Below are 17,631 nucleotides of genomic sequence, written 5' to 3'. Positions count from 1 at the left end.
GTAGGTTATACTTTAAGACTTTAAATGCAAAAACGTAATTTCTCTGTTTTGTTTTTTAGAGTTCAGTTGTTGGAGGATTTGTTTCACATTATCTTCTAGAGAAATCTAGGATCTGTGTTCAAGGCAAAGAGGAAAGGAATTATCATATCTTTTATAGGTTGTGTGCTGGTGCTTCTGAAGATACTAGGGAAAGACTTCATTTGAGCTCCCCAGATAATTTTCGGGTAGGTTGGATGAAAAGAAATTTCCTACAATTCTTGCAAATTGAGTTGCCTTCTATTCTAAAACTTATTTCAGTGGATTTTGATGTCTAGTTGCATATAACTTACATTAAATTCAGTGTAATAGGATAGAATGACTTCTGTACTAAGTAGATCTGTATTGAGATTTACTGCTGAGTTTATAACACTGTATGAGGAGGTACATAATGGGATAGGTAAAAGGATAGATGCTAAGCCCCTTAAACTCACTAAGAAGTTTATAATAGTTCTGTAATGCTAGCTTTAATGTTACCTTTGACTTATTTGTAAAAAATAGTTTGACCACTGAATTAATAAAGGACCCCTACTTGTCTTCCTTCATTCAGTTCAACAAATATTTATTCCTTACCCATTGGGTACCAGGCATTGTGCCAGAGTTAAAAAGATAAATGAGACACAGTTCCTGCTTCTGAGTAACTTAAATTGGTGGGAAGCACACAGACACACACACACACACACACATGCACACATACACACACACAGTCTGAGTGATATGTCAAATGATAAGTGAGAGAGATGCATAGGGTGCTGGTGATTTTGGAAAAACTTTACTGGAACTGTTGATGCTGGATCAGAATCCTGAAGGATTTTCAAGTGTTAACTATAACTAGAGGAAGAAACATGCAGAGGTATTCCTGGTAAATGCAAAAAGATGAACAAAGAAAGGCAGGAAATAGCTTAATGGTAGGACAGGAAGGGGTGGGAGGTGAGGCTAGAGAGTTTGGTCTTACTTCTGTGGTGAGTAAGGAGCTGATCGAAGGGCGTTAAGTAGAAAGTTGGATATCAGGTCTGTACTTATCTCTGGGTTTAATATGGAAGATAGCTTTAAGAGGGTAAGGGAGGGGATGGATAGAAATTGCAGCTGTGGGTAAATGGGTTGGGAACCTGTGGCTTTAGGTGACGTAGCAGTTACTCAGTGCCTGAATTTGTTTTAGCGATGGTAGGGTTACTGAGGAGGGGATGTGTGAAATAGGAGGAGGTAAAATTGGCAGAACTTGGAGACTGAAGTAGGTAAGGAGAAGGAGGAGTCTGGAATGAGTTTCCAAAATACGATTAGGGTCACTGGGTGGCTGTAAGTACCACATTGGGGCCAGATGGAAGAAGTATGGCGTGTAGGATGAGTCCAGTTTTGGAGCCTATGGGTCATCAGAGTGGAGCTGTTTGGAGGACTCTTGGGTGAACTAAGGTCAGGTCAGTGCTGCAGGGACAGGTTTGGGAGACGTCAGCGCCCTGGTGGTAGTTACAACTGTGACAGTGAGTAGTTGAGGCTGTCCAGAGAGATTGCACAATGTAGAAAAGCCTGTGCCAGGATCCAGACTCTGGAGTTGAAGAGGCTGAGCAGTTGAAGAGTTGCCCCAGAAAGAAAGCACAAGTGGGGTAGTGAGAGAAGTACAAGGAAATCAGGAGTGCCAAGGATCACCAGTCAATACTGAGTTTCAGGAAGTGGTGACTGTGGGGTGGCTAGCGTGACAGATTCTCAGCTAGAAGGTAGTGTCCCTGTGTGGGACACGGGAGTCATGGGGTGCGGGGAGGGAATGCAGTTTGTGTGAAGCTCTCCAGGGGATTCTCATAGTCCTCTCTGGCCAGAAGTCCTCCATTTGAGAATCATGGCACACGTTTATGCTTAATTATTGTTCTGTGTGTGAGTGTGTGTGTGTGTGTGTGTGTGTGTGTGCAACCCGGCTTCTTCTTTTATTACGTCGATCAATTTCTTTTCATGTATATTTGGAAATTTAAAAACTCTATTGTTTTAAAATGCTTTATAACTGCATCTATTTATATAATTCTGAAATGTTTAACCTTCTCTAGAACTCACCAAATTAATTGGAATTTGAAGTTAGTTGCCCACATTATCTTCATGACAGTAGAAGAGGCATTTCTCTACAATGATTTTGAGAACAGGAATATAAATTAATATGAATCATATAAAATTTAATAATGATGATGTGGCTTTGTCAACACTGAGTTAATGATAAAGTGATGTGACTATTCTTGTCTTAATAGAGCATTTCTTTCTACTTGGGGGCTTGGGAACATAGTTTCTGTGTCTCAGAATGTACAGTCTTTCCTGGCACAAGGACAGCCATCCGAAGGGGGCAGCCACTGAAATGCTTTATCAGGTCAGAGAGTTTCTTGTCTCTGTGGCATGAACTGGGAGAGTCCTCTTGCTGGTAAGAGGAAACTCGTGGAACAGCATTACCTTTCATCCAAAAACACCTGCCATCTTGGATATTCCTCTCAGGCAGGTGTACACACACCTCTGTATTCCTTCCCCCAAATGATTCTGCCTTAGAGTGACTTAAAAGTGTGTTGGTCATTTCAACAGGTTTTCCTCGGGTTTAGTTTAGGCCTCCAGTTAGAACTCAGGGGTAAAGTTGTAAAGACAAAGGAGAAACTCTACAGCAGGGTGAACGCTTTCCCCCCCCCCCCCCGCCGCCCCCGTTTTTTTGGTCACTATTCTATCCAAATTAGTATGTAAAGAATTGTAGAGATACATCTGTTTGAAAACACCCATATTAACTCCACATGTACTTCAGAAAATAAAAGGTTTAAAACGCTTGCATTATTCAAAAATTTGAAATATTTTTGCACATGTTCGATGGAAGCATTTGTTATAGTCATGCAAGAATCCTTGAATATAAATAAAGCTTGGATAGAATGAGAATGGGTGACAAGAATAGCTATAGCTTTCTAGTTACAGAAAAGTTAGAAGAAACAAGTATTTTTCTTAGGTTTTAATATTAAGTCCATCTGTCCAAAAGCCAAGTATTTGATAAAACAGTTAGGGCGGGTGGATAAAACTCTTGCTAGCAAAGAAAACATTTGTTTTGGCTCTATATAGTTAAGCTACTATTATTCTACTAAATAAAAGAGCTCTGTTTTGAAACAGTCAATTGAAAATGCTCATCAGTATTATCCCCTCTCCCTTCTATTTTATTCTTTCCCCCAAGATTCTAGGCTACAAAGAAAAATTCATTGCATATTATTTTCTGGTTTTAACTGTATTTTAATATTTCACTGTAATGGGGGGAGATAAATGCATTGATCATCTAAAGTATTAATTTATCCCTAAATCTTTCAAAATTTACTGTAAATTTTTCCTTGGTATGTAATATGTTATCGATATATTTAACCATGGAATTGATGCCATGGGACAGTGGAATCCTAGTGACCTGATTTAAGAAAAGCTGAGACGTTTAAAAAATTTTCTCATCCTGTTCCCTGTGCATGTCCTTCCTGAACGACCCCCACCCCTTAAGTGTGGGTAAAAGATTCTCTTCAAGACCAATGTATTATTTTCTTCTCAGCTGCTTCCCTTATTCTGTGTTTTCAAAGCACTTAGCCTTTAAAGGCTTCTGGGCAGGAAAGTAAATCATTGAGATAAAAGCTGAAATTGTTATTTGAATACCTGTGAAGGTTCATAGAGCAGGTGTTGTAATTTATGTACAATTAGTGTTAACTGTCAGTATGAAAGGCATGTTTTGAAGGACTGATTGTAAAAATCAAAAATTACGAAACTCAAGAATATTATTTGTTAATTATTCAGAATTTAAAATATTACTCAAAATATTAAACCACAGTGTGGGTCCTTATTTGAGACTTTTTACATATTTAGTTCATATCTTATGAACTGTATTTTCAATAAGATTTAACCCTGAGAAGATTTAAAATTGCTGCCTTTGAGATGTAAATTTGGGGCCTCAGACGTAAAACCGGGGTCACTGACGTAAATCTGGGGCTTGGACGTGAATCTGGGGTGCAGACGCCTGTCAAGCCCAGGCAGAGTCCCTGGTGCGCTGGGCGGCGTGGGCGGCGTATGTGGCCCGGTTCTGACCCCGAGGACACCAGGCCGCCCTGTGTGGCTCAGGCCACCACCCTGCCCCTCCGGTGACTCCAGGTCCCCATCACCGCGCCCCAGCCAAGCGGTTCCAGGGATTTGGATGTCCGTGTCTTTGGAGGACCATGACTTCGCCTGCCACATGCTTGCAGGATCTTGGTTCCCAGGCCAGAGGTCGGGCCTGAGCTCCTGTGGTGGGAGCTCTGAGTCCAAACCGCTAGACTAACAGAGAACCTCAGATGCCAGGGAATATCAATCGGAGTGTGGCCTCCTGGAGGTCCTCATCTCAACATCAAGACCCAGCTGTATCCAACTGCCTGCAAACTCCAGTGCTGGATGTCTCAGGCCAAACAACCAGTAAGACAAGAATACAGCACCACCCATCAAAAAAAAAGTGAAACGCCAAAAAAAGATGTCACAGATGAAAGAGCAAGATAAAAACCTACAAGACCAAATAAATGAAGACGCAATAGGCATCTGAAAAAGAATTCAGAGTAATGATAGTAAAGATGATCCAAAATCTCAGGAACAGAATGGAGAAAATACAGAAAACATTTAACAAGGATCTAGAAGAACTAAAGACCAAACAAACACGTATGAACAACACAATTACTGATATTAAAAATACTCCAGAAGGAATCAACAGAGTAACTGAGGCAGAAGAACGGATAAGTGAGCTGGAAGATAAAATGGTGGAAATAACGGCCAGGGAGCAGAATAAAGAAAAAAGAAAGAAAAGCATTGAGGACAGTCTCAGAGAACTCTGGGACAACATTAAACACACCAACATTCGAATTATAGGGATCGCAGAAGAAGAGAAAAAAAAAGGGTCTGAGAAAATATTTGAAGAGGTTATAGTCAAAAACTTCCCTAACATGGGAAAGGAAACAGTCAGTCAAGTCCAGGAAGCACAGAGAGTCCCATAGAGGATAAATCCAAGGAGAAACACGCCAGGACATATTAATCAAACTATGAAAAATTAAATATAAAGAAAAAATATTAAAAGCAGCAAGGGAAAAGCAACAAATAACATACAAGGGAATCCCCATAAGGTTAACACCTGATCTTTCAGTACAAACTCTGCAAGCCTGAAGGGAGTGGCAGGACATATTAGAAGTGAGGAAAGGGAAAAACCTACAACCAAGATTACTGTACCTGGCAAGGATCTCATTCAGATTCAATGAAGAAAATAAAAACTTTACAGGTAAGCAAAAGTTAAGAGAATTCAGCACCACCAAACCAGCTTTACAAAAAATGCTAAAGGAACCTCTCTAGGCAGGAAACAAAAGAGAAGGAAAAGACCTATAAAAACAAACCCAAAATGATTAAGAAAATGGTAATAGGAGCATACATATCGATAATTACCTTAAATATAAATGGATTAAATGCTCCAACCAAAAGACATAGACTGGCTGAATGGATACAAAAACAAGACACGTACATATGCTGTCTACAAGAGACCCACTTCAGACCTAGGGACACATACAGACTGAAAGTGAGGGGTTGGAAAAAGATATTCCATGCAAATGGAAATCACAAGAAAGCTGGAGTAGCAATAGCCATATCAGATAAAATAGACTTTAAAATAAAGAATGTTACAAGAGACAAGGAAGGACACTGCGTAATGATCAAGGGATGTTCATTGCAGCAGTGTTTATAATAGCCAGGGCACGGAAGCAACCTAAGTGTCCGTCGACAGATGAATGGGTAAAGAAGATGTGGCACATATATACAATGGAATATTACTCAGCCATAAAAAGAAACGAAATTGAGTTATTTTGTAGTGAGGTGGATGGACCTAGAGTCTGTCATGCAGAGTGAAGTAAGTCAGAAAGAGAAAAACAAATATCGAATGCTAAGACATATATATGGAATCTTAAAAAAAAATGGTTCTGATGAACCTAAGGGCATGACAGGAATAAAGACACAGACATAGAGAATGGACTTGAGGACACGGGGAGGGGGAAGGGTAAACTGGGATGAAGTGAGAGAGTGGCATGGACATACATATACTACCAAATGTAAGATAGATAGCTAGTGGGAAGCAGCTGCATAGCACAGGGAGATCAGCTCGGTGCTTTATGACCACTTAGAGGGGTGGGATAGGAAGGGTGGGAGGGAGATGCAAGAGGGATGGGATATGGGGATATACGTATGCATATAGCTGATTCACTTTGTTATACAGCAGAAACTAACACAATGCTGTAAAGCAATTATACTCCAATAAAGATGTTTAAAATGAATAAATAAACTGGAGATATATATTTTTAAAAAATTGCTACCTTTGAAAAATAGGAAAGCTTTATGGTATTGGTTTTTATGTTAATCATGTAATTTAATCTATTGTCAGGTTAGGATTTTCACCATCTCTGCTGTGATTAGTAAGAATGAAATGTTTATGATATATAGAAGTATTGATTTTAATTGAGAGATTAAATGATACTCAGGTTATGTTTAGAAATTCTTTAGAGTTAGCACTATTTGATAAGTTGTGTTTTCCTTTGTATTGTTTTCCTGTGGATCATATTTGTTAATTATATTTTAAATTTCTTTGTCATAGTATTTAAACCGAGGCTGCACTAGATACTTTGCTAACAAGGAAACTGACAAACACATTTTACAGAACCGAAAAAGTCCTGAGGTAAAGTAGCCTTTTAAAAAAAATTATAATCTTTAATCCAAAAAAATTGTGCTGAAAGATGTATTCTATTTTTTATTTTGGAAACCAAGTAAGATCTCTTACTTTTAGGCTTATGCTTATAAAACCTAAATACTCATCCACACCTCTCGCCGAGAAGTACTTTACACCTCTTTCGGTATCTGCAGAAGCCACAGGTTCTGGGTCTTCTTGGTGGGACCTCAGTGCACTCTTGTTATTTTCCCGGCATGAGGGCATCAGATTGCCTAAGAATCATCCTTTGCTGACATTTTTGAAACTTACTCTCATATTACCCATTTGTGATTAAGTATAAAGTATGTCCTTCATAATTTATTGTCTATGTCAAGGCCGAAGTAAGCTTTGATGTAGACAATAAGTAGAGTGAGCATTCTTGTGAACTAATGCTTATGTATTATTTAATATTTCTCTTTAAAACATCATGTTTCTGTAATATATTATGAAAAGTTTTGTGTATAGGTCTTACTAAATCATTGTATTTCTAAGAGTAAGTAGATATAATTATACCATTAAGTATTATTTTAAAAACATTAAATCCTTAATCTAGAAATCTACTGCAACTTTTATAAATTTTAATATGCAGTGTTTAAGTAATAAGTGGGATTAAGTTGTATCTACTTAGCTTAAATTATGAAATCCTAAGTCAGGGTTAATTATAGGGACTAGTTCATATTGTCTTTATTTTATTAAAAGATTTATATTTAAGTGAACAAGGTTTTATTCTCGGTTTTTAATGCCCCTGCATTTGTGAGTCAGATGTTTTTGACTACTTTCAAAATGGTGAGGTGAATTATATCTTTAATATATTCATAGAAAAGAATAGAAAGCAACTACAAATTCCCATTAATTTGAATTCTAAGCAGATGTGTCTGCAGTTAATTTTTAAGTTGACATTTTATTTATCATTTTAGACACAGATGTATGTAAACTTTATATTACATCCATGGTTGGAACATTAAGAAGTGACATTAATATTTATTATGGTATCTTCCTTTGTTATGATAACCTATATTTTTATTTGGCATCATTGAAATATAGAAATTGTATTTTTTCCACTAAGATAATAGGGATGTTTCCTGTTGGGATACTGTAGCTATCCCAAAGGAAAAAATATATGCATATATAAATTTGATCTTTTACCATGGAAAAAACTGAGTGGAGGGCTTCCCTGGTGGCGCAGTGGTTGAGAATCCACCTGCTAATGCAGGGGACACGGGTTCGAGCCCTGGTCTGGGAAGATCCCACGTGCCGCGGAGCAACTAGGCCCGTGAGCCACAATTACTGAGCCCGCGCATCTGGAGCCTGTGCTCCGCAACAAGAGAGGCCGCGATAGTGAGAGGCCCGCACACCGCGATGAAGAGTGGCCCCCGCTCGCTGCAACTAGAGAAAGCCCTTGCACAGAAACGAAGACCCAACACAGCCATAAATAAATAAATAAATAAATAAATAATTAAAGTAGCTTTACCTTAAAAAAAAAAAAAAAAAAAACTGGGTGGAGAGGAAAGAAAACTGGATTTTACTCTCCAAAGAGTAGCAGTCTTTGTGCTCTCTTAGGAAGAAAATGTGCACTTCCTGATTCTAGAGTCAACATAGTTTGTTAGGAATCTTATTCATATTACTGGGTTTATATATAAAAATATATAAGTGAATAATGGATTTAATATGTTTAAATTGCTTTTTATTGTCTTCTTTATCAGGAGGATGAGGTGATCATTTTGACTATTTAGAATCCTTTGCCTAGTTCCATTGGCATGTCTTTAAGCTGTGTATTAGTTTCAGGAGAATGCAGTATTTTTAGTCTGCCGTGATAGCAATATATTCATTGACATTTGATTAGAAACAGTTTTTAAATGAAGTAACCGTTCAATTGCAAGACTAAAAATTCTGCACGATATGTGCTTTGTTTTAAATTTGGCTGCATGTGATTGTTTTCTTTAAGAATAAAATTAAATTTCTTTGTCTAGACATTTTCCAGAAATTTTACACATGCATAATTAAACATTTTAAAGACTTGTATGGAAAGGAAATTACAAATTTAGCTGGCAAGCAATTGGCAACCTGGAGGAAAAGAAACATCTCCTAGGGGCATCTTTAATGACCAGTTAATTCTGATGCTGTTACCTAATGTTTAATTTTACTTATTCATTCTCAAGTTCTGGAAAATTGCTAGTCCAGTCTTTCTGTGTCCAGTAATTTTTTTTTCCTCCTTCTAGTTTCTGCAGGGCTGACTTTTCTTCTTCCTTTTTCTGAGTTTGTTATAGGTTCTAGTAAATGAATACTTTAGATGCACATTCTTTTAGGAGAGAAAGCAAATTTTCTCTTCATTTTTTTGGAAATGTTTTCAGTCATTGCATAAATTCTTAGCATAAGCATAATGCTTACTAATACACTTTACCTCATATATACTAATACAGAAAGGTTTAAAAATTAATTCCCAGGCCATGAACATTGTTGTTAGCCCATTCACTCGTTACTGCTGTTGAATATTGGTGCAGTTGATGGCAGTTAACCTGAAGGAGTGTAATGCTAAGTTTCAGATTTAAATTTTTATTACAGTTTTTTAAAACCTCAGTTCTTTTTGACCTATGGTTTCATGTTGATTCATTCCAACCACTGATATTCCCTTCACTTTCATTCAGTTTATATTTTTATATAATATCCTAGTTTTAGAGTTAAAATTGTAATTAAATTGGAAAACATCTCATTCCATTTTTGACTGAAATTTTTATTGAGATAGTTGTAGATTCACATGTCATTGAAAGAAATGATACATAAATCCTGGGTACACTTTGCCCAGTCATTCAGTTTTTGAATGTGTTGGAACACTAAAGTTTTATGATTGACACGTTTTATTTTTGCATGTTATATAGTGAGTAGACGTTGTGTAGTTGTGTTAGTATACTTAAATAATGTAAACCACAATTAATTGATGTCTTCTTGTTTTGTAGTATCTTAAGGCAGGTTCCTTGAAAGATCCTTTGTTAGATGACCATGGAGATTTTATTAGAATGTGCACAGCCATGAAGAAGATTGGTTTGGATGATGAAGAAAAGCTTGATCTGTTCCGGGTGGTAGCTGGCGTCCTGCACCTTGGAAATATTGATTTTGAGGAAGCCGGCAGCACTTCAGGTTTTTTTCTGTTTTCCTGTGGTCTTTTTCTTTTGCTTTATTTTAAAAAGGAGTAAAATTAGAAGTTCTGTCATTTAATTGTCCTATGAAGATTTACTCTGTGTGCAGGTTTGTTAATACCCTACATTTCTAGAATATATTGTATTATGTGATAAATCTTGCAGCTGCAGGATGCTGCATTATTCGTTATTATGAGCTCTTGTTGAATAAATCAGTGATATGGGTGAGGAATAAACTCGTTCTGTGAAGGATAAATAATCCTGACTACCAACGTCATATTTGGTTAAATGTTTCAAGTGATATTAATCTTTTCCAATAAGTGAACATAATAATTCTCTCTACCATCTTTTAAGGTATTTTGACATTTTTCTGGTTCATTGATCTAAACTTGGTTAATTAGGATAATTGAATACATGAAAGCCCATATACATTGTTACTGGGAAATGAAAGCAGGTTAAGCTTGATGCAGATTGAACAGATCATTTAAATGCCTGCACTGTAGTAACTTTTCAACTGTATTGTTTCAGTCTCTGCGTAAATAGTAAGGCTTTTTATATGATCTTAAGTTTGATCCATGAATGCGGGAGTTGGCAGGCTATGGCTCATGGTCAAATCTGACTAGCTGCCTGTTTTTGTAAGTAAAGTATTGTTAGAACACAGCCACACACACTTATTTATGTCTTGCCTATGCCAGCTTTCGTAGTGGCAGGGTTGGGGTTGTGACAGAGACTGGATGGCCGGCAAAGCCTAAAACCTCACTCTTTAGAGAAAAAGATTGTTGACTCCTGCATAAATACATTGTTTAAAAGAGTTTTAAAAAAATCGAAAGCACCATTTATAATATAGTAGTCAATAACATGGGCTTTAGTGGCAGATCCCAGAAGCTCTCTAAGCCTTGGATTTTTCATTCGTAAAATAATGAAGAAATAATCCATGAGAAGTGTTTTTTCCTAGCAGTAGTTTGCATATAAGGAAAAGGGCACAAGAGGAAGGAAAAAGAACATTAAAAAAAATGTGTCTGCTACGTGCAAGACCCTTCATATACTGTGTTTCATCATAAACATCATAATCATAATCTGAACTTAATAAAGATAATGAGGTAGAGGATATTATCTCCATTTTACAGAAGTAGGACCTGTGCAGAAGTTTAAGTAATATGGTCATTAGTGAAGTTGTAGGTGTGAGAGCCGGTTCTACCCACGTCTGACTAACTCCAGTACGTGTGATAACTGCCCCTCATTGCCCCCTGTCACTGAACCTTCTGAGCAGATGGAAGTTGACAGTCTGAGTGGCTTTCAGACTGAGTGTCCACGGTGCTGTGACATCAACATCAGGTGTGACAGAGTGTGGTGCGTAAGAGCACATGGTCTTGGGCCAGGCTTTTCACCGTGTGTTACCTGCCTGTGTGACCTTGGGCCAGGAACTTAACCTCTCTGTGTCTCGGTTTCCTCACCTGTAAACTAGGAATAATAAATAACAGGCCTTACCTCATGTTATAAAGAGGAATAAATGAGATAAATATTTGTAGAATGATGTGAATACTTACATCTGGCATGTAGTAATCACTCTGTTTTTTAATGAATAAGTAAAATAAAAATGCAGATTACTCCCAGATTAAAATAAAAGAAACAAAAAGAAAAACCAAGCAAAATCAGGTATGTTCTTAGTATGCATTAAAATTGTTATTAGTTTTTTTTGAGGGATTTGAAAATGTAATGAATGTTAGAATACATTTTCGTTTGCTCTGTAGCATTGTTATACCAAGGGAGCGTGTAGGAGTTCTAAGTAATATCCAAAAGAGTTTAGAAAAATTAACGCACAGTTTGGACATGCTGTTAGAAGTGATAGGTGGCATTTTCACACACCTCATGTTATTACTGTGTGGTAAACATGCAGATGTACACAGAGCATCATAAATGTGGCATGATCTAGTTAGTTGAAAAGCACTTAAATGGTCCAAAGGCACATAGCAGACATTCACATAATCTTTTATTTTTCTTCTCAAACTTCCTTCTGTTGAAGGGAAAATGAGCAGAAAGCAGAGCAGATTGGAATGAGGCAATGAATCCAGAGAATTAATAAACTAGGCTATTTTTATTTTAATAGCTAAGATTTTATTATATTAATCTTCATCCTTCCTATGATCTTTCCTATAGATTCAGATGGTTTCTTTCTAATCAGAATTGATTTTTCCTGCCCTAGAGAGCTCAATTTCGGCATGACCTTGCAATTTGAAAAAAGCTCTGGATATTCGTAATTATTTTATCAGAAATTTTATTCTTCAGTAAATGTTTAGACAGCTCCCACTGCTATTTAAAAGTTTATTCATGATGGAAACGCAAAGAATACCTCTAGGCACTTCCTATGTTTTCAAAATTCCACATAACAAAAACATACATTATTATAACAACTAATGTAAAAAGTGGTCAAAGAAGTTCTTTTTTGGAAAGGGAGTGACATGAAAAGCCTTGAGTTATTTCACAGTATTTTGCCCTTTTGAAACTTTTAAAATAAATTTTTTTCTATGCTAGCCTTACATAATTCCTGGAAGTGTGTAAGAAACTTTGCAGAATAGTAAAAAAAAAAAAAAAAAAAAAGAAGTATTTAAATGAATTAATCAATTATTGTTGGTCAACTTTTTGAGTTATGTAATTTTAGATAATGTGTATGTGTGTATAAACTAGAAATTAGTAGTAATCTTACTTTCATAGAATTAAAGGTTTAATATATCTTCTAAGTATTCCTCTCCCCTTATTCTTTTTTTCAGCTTTATTGAAATATAATTCATATTGAGTTGTGCAACAATCACTATATTCAGTTTTAGAATATTTTCATCACTCCAGATACAAACCCTATACCCTTACCCCCCACCCCCACCCCATTTCCTCCCAAATCCCTAGCCTTTAGGCAACCACTGTTCTACTTTGTCTCTATCAATTTGCCTATCATGGGCATTTCATATAAATGGAATCATACAATATGTGCTCTTTGTGACTGGCTTCTTTCAGTTAGCATAATGTTTCCAAGGTTCATCCATGTTTTAACATGTGTCAGTGCATCATTTCTTTTTATTGCTGAGTAATATTCCATTGTATGGATATACCACATTTTGTTTATCCATTTGTTATTTGATGAACTTTTAAGTTGCTTCCACCTTTGGCTGTTATGAATTATGCTGCTATAAACATTTGTGTGCAAGGTTTTGTGTGGACACATGTTTTCATTTCTCTTGGGTGTATGCCTAGGAGTAGAATTGCTGAGTCATAGGGTAATTCTATATTTAACCTTATGAGGAATTGACTTTCAAAGTAACTGAAGGGTTTTACATTCTTACCACCCTAGTGCCTGCGAAGTGCTACCTCATTGTGGTTTTTATTTGCATTTTCCTGATGGCTCATGATGTTGAGCATATTTTCAACTGTATTGGCCATTTGTGTATCTTTTTTTGAGAAATGACTACTTATGTTCTTTACTCACTTATTAATTGGATTGCCTTTTTATTATTGAGTTGTAAGAGTTTTTTAATATGTTCTAAATACAAGTTCCTTATCAGATATATAATTTGCAAATATTTTCTCTCATTCTGCGGGTTATGTTTTTCATTTTTGGATAATGTTCTTTGAAGCACAAAAGTTTTTCATTTTGATGAAATCCAGTTTGTCTGTTTTTCTTTTGTTGCTTATGGTACCATATCTAGGAAGCCATTACCTGGTCCAAGATCACAAGGATTTATGTCTGTATTCTTCTAAGAGTTTAACAGTGTTACTCTTACCTTTAGGTCTTTGACTGACTTTGAGTTAATTTCTGCGTATGGTGTGAAGTAGGGGTCCAACTTCATTCTTCTACATGTGGATGTCCAGTTGTCCAGTGCCATTTGTCTGAAAAGCTGTTCTTTTCCCCCAGTGAATTGTCTTGACAACGCCTTATTCATATAAGATCTCATGGTTTATTTCTCCTGAGAGTAGTCTGTTAAGTAGTGTATTAATTTGTCATGATAAAATTCCCATTATGGTTTCATACATTTTTTGTAATTTTGAAATTAGTCTTAAAATGAATCATGTATAAGCACTAAACCATAAAAACGTTAATAAAATGTGTATTATTTTTAATAGTAGTAGTAATAAGATAATAATTATAGGTACCTTCATATAGTGCTTATTAGGTACCAGACACTATTCCAGGCACTTCACGTATATAACCTTATTAATCTTCATAACAACCTTATTAGGCTAGTACAGTTAGTATTCTCATTGTATGGGTGAGGAAACTGAGTACAGAAAGAATAAGTAACTCGTTCAAGGTCACACAACTAGTAAGTTGTAGAGCCAGAACAGCCCCGAGTCTAAGCACTGTGGTATTCTGTCTTTCTAGAAAAAACTTTTTAATACAAGCTCCATAAATAGAAATCTATAGATATGATGTACAGGAAATAGCCGTGCCCTCCTCACCCTCTTCCTTTGTCCCCGAGCCTCACGAGCACACGCATGTGCACACACACACCCCCACACACATAGACAAACGTCCACACCCACACTGACCTACTCCGGTGCCTCACAACATTTACCACTGAAATTACTCCTTGATGTTTTCTGCAGTCGTATGATTTTAGTGATAAGGCACTCTGTTTTTCCAGAGATTTATTTTAATATATTAACAAGGATTATAATCTATCATTAGTATATTTTGCTTGCAGGGTCATTAAAAAATGAAACTGTGACAGGCTAAAATTGATGGGCTGAATGGATTGTATCATGGGCTACCCTGAGTGAGGGTCTCCCACTGACCTTGGCAGTGTGAGTGTCTGACAAGGGCGGGGAACAAGCGAGGTGAAATTAAAAGTCAAACTAAGCTTGTCTAGTCCATAGTTTTATGTAAGTGAAGTGTACTTCTAAGAAATGCATCTTGAAAATCTGGTTTACACAATGTTTATTAATTTCAAATTGAAATATGTGTTCATTAGGTGGCTGTAATCTGAAGAATAAATCTACTCAGTCATTGGAGTATTGTGCTGAGTTACTGGGTTTGGATCAAGATGATCTTCGTGTAAGTTTAACTACAAGAGTCATGCTAACAACAGCAGGAGGCACCAAAGGAACAGTGATAAAGTAAGTTCCCTCACTCATCGCTCTGTAAAAATCCTGCCTTGTGGGGAAAAAAGCCAGGTCCTCTATCGCTTGCTGAATAAGGCAGACAGTGAGTTTCTAGTGACATATTTCAAAAAACTTTCAACGAAGTAAAAAAAATAAGGGTAAAAAAGATCTTTTAGCCACTCAGAAAATTCGGTAACTCTTACTTTGGGAAATATTAGCAAGGTACGCTTTGCCCGATTCTTTGCTAAGCCAACTCCAGATTATTATTATGAAGAAAATCTCAGCGAGGAGGATGTATAATAGTGCCCTACAGTTGCATGGTTCCTTGGAGAGATTTCTGGAACCCAAGGGAAGGCTGGTAAAAGCACAGGTGGGTGGTCCTCTCAGCAATCATGTCCTCCGTTTCCCCTGTGTTCCAAAGCCGTTCTTTTTTGTGTCTTAAGTATGGCGTGTCCACATAAGAGTCCCTTTAGGAAAGGGTTCTGTTACAAGAAATGTAAGTTGGAAAATCACTGTTTAGAAGGGATTCAAGTATTGGTCTGACCTGAATGACTTTTAAGGTTACTTCCAAATTTTGATAATTTTTTCTGGTATTGCCACAGGGCCTCACGCTTTATGACAGCATTTAGCACAGTGTTTGGAAGTTCTTTCCTGTGGCAGCCTCTCTTCATCGGACTGTGTATCTGTATCTGCAGCGTCCGACACTGTTATACCGTGTAGTTATTTATATGAAAGAGTAGAGTTGGACAGTTTGGATTTTAAGACGTAAACATTTTTTTCCTGAACAGTGTTAACCAAGTTACTGACCTTTAAAGTGGTCTTGAATTAAACACAATTTCTTTGGCATTTAAGAAAGTCACATGGAAGATTATTCCTCGGAATAATTTTTTTATATATTCAGCACATACAGTGAGGTATAAATTAAGGTTAAAAAGATTTTTTGAGCCTAATGTTCTTTTACCCAGTGATCGATTTTTAATCTAATTATCTTGTAGATAATTCTCTTGAAGTATTCTACTTAGCCCCGTTTACCTGTCTCTGTTCACGAATGACATTTTGTAACTATTTATTTTGTTCTTCACAGTGAGTATGTACTTAGTTCTTGGGACTATGGCATTATTTCCACAACATATTACTATGAAGAATTCCTGTTGGTACGGTCTTCTTTTACAGGGTACCCCTGAAAGTGGAGCAAGCAAACAATGCCCGGGATGCCTTGGCAAAGACTGTCTATAGCCATCTTTTCGATCACGTGGTCAACAGGGTAAATCAGTGTTTTCCTTTTGAAACATCATCCTATTTTATCGGAGTCCTAGATATTGCTGGATTTGGTAAGTATAGTTTTGTTTGTGAGTTTGTATCTGTTTGATATTTTCGCACATGTTTAAAATAAAATTTTAAAAACTTTTTTCCCCTTGTAATACCTTTCACTTGATGAAAGGTATTACAAGGGAACTGGTATTCACTTCCAGTTATATGTCCATACCACCATTTCATTTCATAATACGATTTAAGTAGGAAGCTAATGCTTCAAAAAAAAAAAAAGGAAAGGAAGGACTCATGGATTTTGGTCACACTAATGCTTTTAAAACACGTTGACTGAAACTACTATAGGTAGAGATGTCTCTGTACTCTTAAATGAGCACAGCTGATAAAGGTGAAGTCTTGAGTGCTGCTGATAAAGAGAATTAAGTCATTAAAACCATTGGCTCCAGCGTAGACCTGGGTACAGGTTGACCTAGCACACAGGCCAGACTCATGACGATGTGTAAAAAATTCATCATTAGTGTTAGTTGTCAACAGATAGCTATTTCCAATTAATTTCCACCAAATGAGTACGCTGTCAAGATAGATATTTGAGAACAACTGTGGAGGTGTATAACCAGAAATGAAACGAGTCACTGATATCTGAATGCTGCTTTGTTCAGAATTACCGTGTTGTAAAAATCTCAAAGTAAGCCTGACCGTTTTCATATTGGGCTTTATCAGTGTGAGTGTTGCCTCTGTGCAAAAGTGCTGTCCTTCGTGATTTGTTTGCCTTTGTCAAGGGAAGATATGAGCGTTTACACTTGGGAGGGGCAGAGTTTTGTTTTCGATGTAATACATATTTTAAAATTTACAATAAAGCATTACCTTATGGTCAAAGGTAGAGAAACACGTGTCACTGACTTAAGATTTCGTAATCTTCAGATATTTATTTCCTGGTCTGCACCGTTTTAGTATAACACTCACATACACAGAGTCATGACATTTTAGAGCTACAGGGATCTTAGAAATTATGTAATGCAATCCCTTAATTTTAGAAATGCATTAGTATCCATAATATTTTTTTCTAACTGTTTTACAGATTATATAGAAAAATATAAAGTACTTACATTTTAAGTCATTTTTCTTCTTTGATTTAGATTGCTTTAGCACCTGTGCTTTAAAAATCTTTACAAGTGATGTATATTTTACATCTTTTACTATATGACACTTATCTTGTCTGCCAAACACCTTTTTGTCAAGCGAAGGTATTTTTAATACTTAATTTTAATGCATATCAAATTTTAAGTCTCGAAATAAGAGCATTTGGGGAGTATGGAACAATTATATGTATATTTTTTAACCTAATGTTAAATTAAACACTGATACAAT

General features: G+C 36.5%; 1 protein-coding gene across 7 annotated transcripts in view; it reads left to right on the top strand.

Annotated features, from left to right (window-relative positions):
* MYO6 (myosin VI) overlaps positions 1-17,631 on the top strand; it is a 139,759-nt gene that overhangs the window by 67,350 nt on the left and 54,778 nt on the right. For all 7 annotated transcript variants that reach the window (XM_057527753.1, XM_057527752.1, XM_057527751.1 and 4 more), the window contains exons 10-14: positions 60-224; positions 6,659-6,739; positions 9,724-9,904; positions 14,865-15,009; positions 16,168-16,325. In XM_057527753.1, the coding sequence (XP_057383736.1) occupies positions 60-224; positions 6,659-6,739; positions 9,724-9,904; positions 14,865-15,009; positions 16,168-16,325 (730 nt within the window). The remainder of the gene's footprint in view (positions 1-59; positions 225-6,658; positions 6,740-9,723; positions 9,905-14,864; positions 15,010-16,167; positions 16,326-17,631) is intronic.

This window comes from Balaenoptera acutorostrata, chromosome 14 (genome assembly GCF_949987535.1).
Source record: "Balaenoptera acutorostrata chromosome 14, mBalAcu1.1, whole genome shotgun sequence".
Classification (NCBI taxonomy): domain Eukaryota; kingdom Metazoa; phylum Chordata; class Mammalia; order Artiodactyla; family Balaenopteridae; genus Balaenoptera; species Balaenoptera acutorostrata.
The sequence above is the reverse complement of the archived record's forward strand: the minus strand, read 5'-3'. Positions and strand labels throughout refer to the sequence as shown.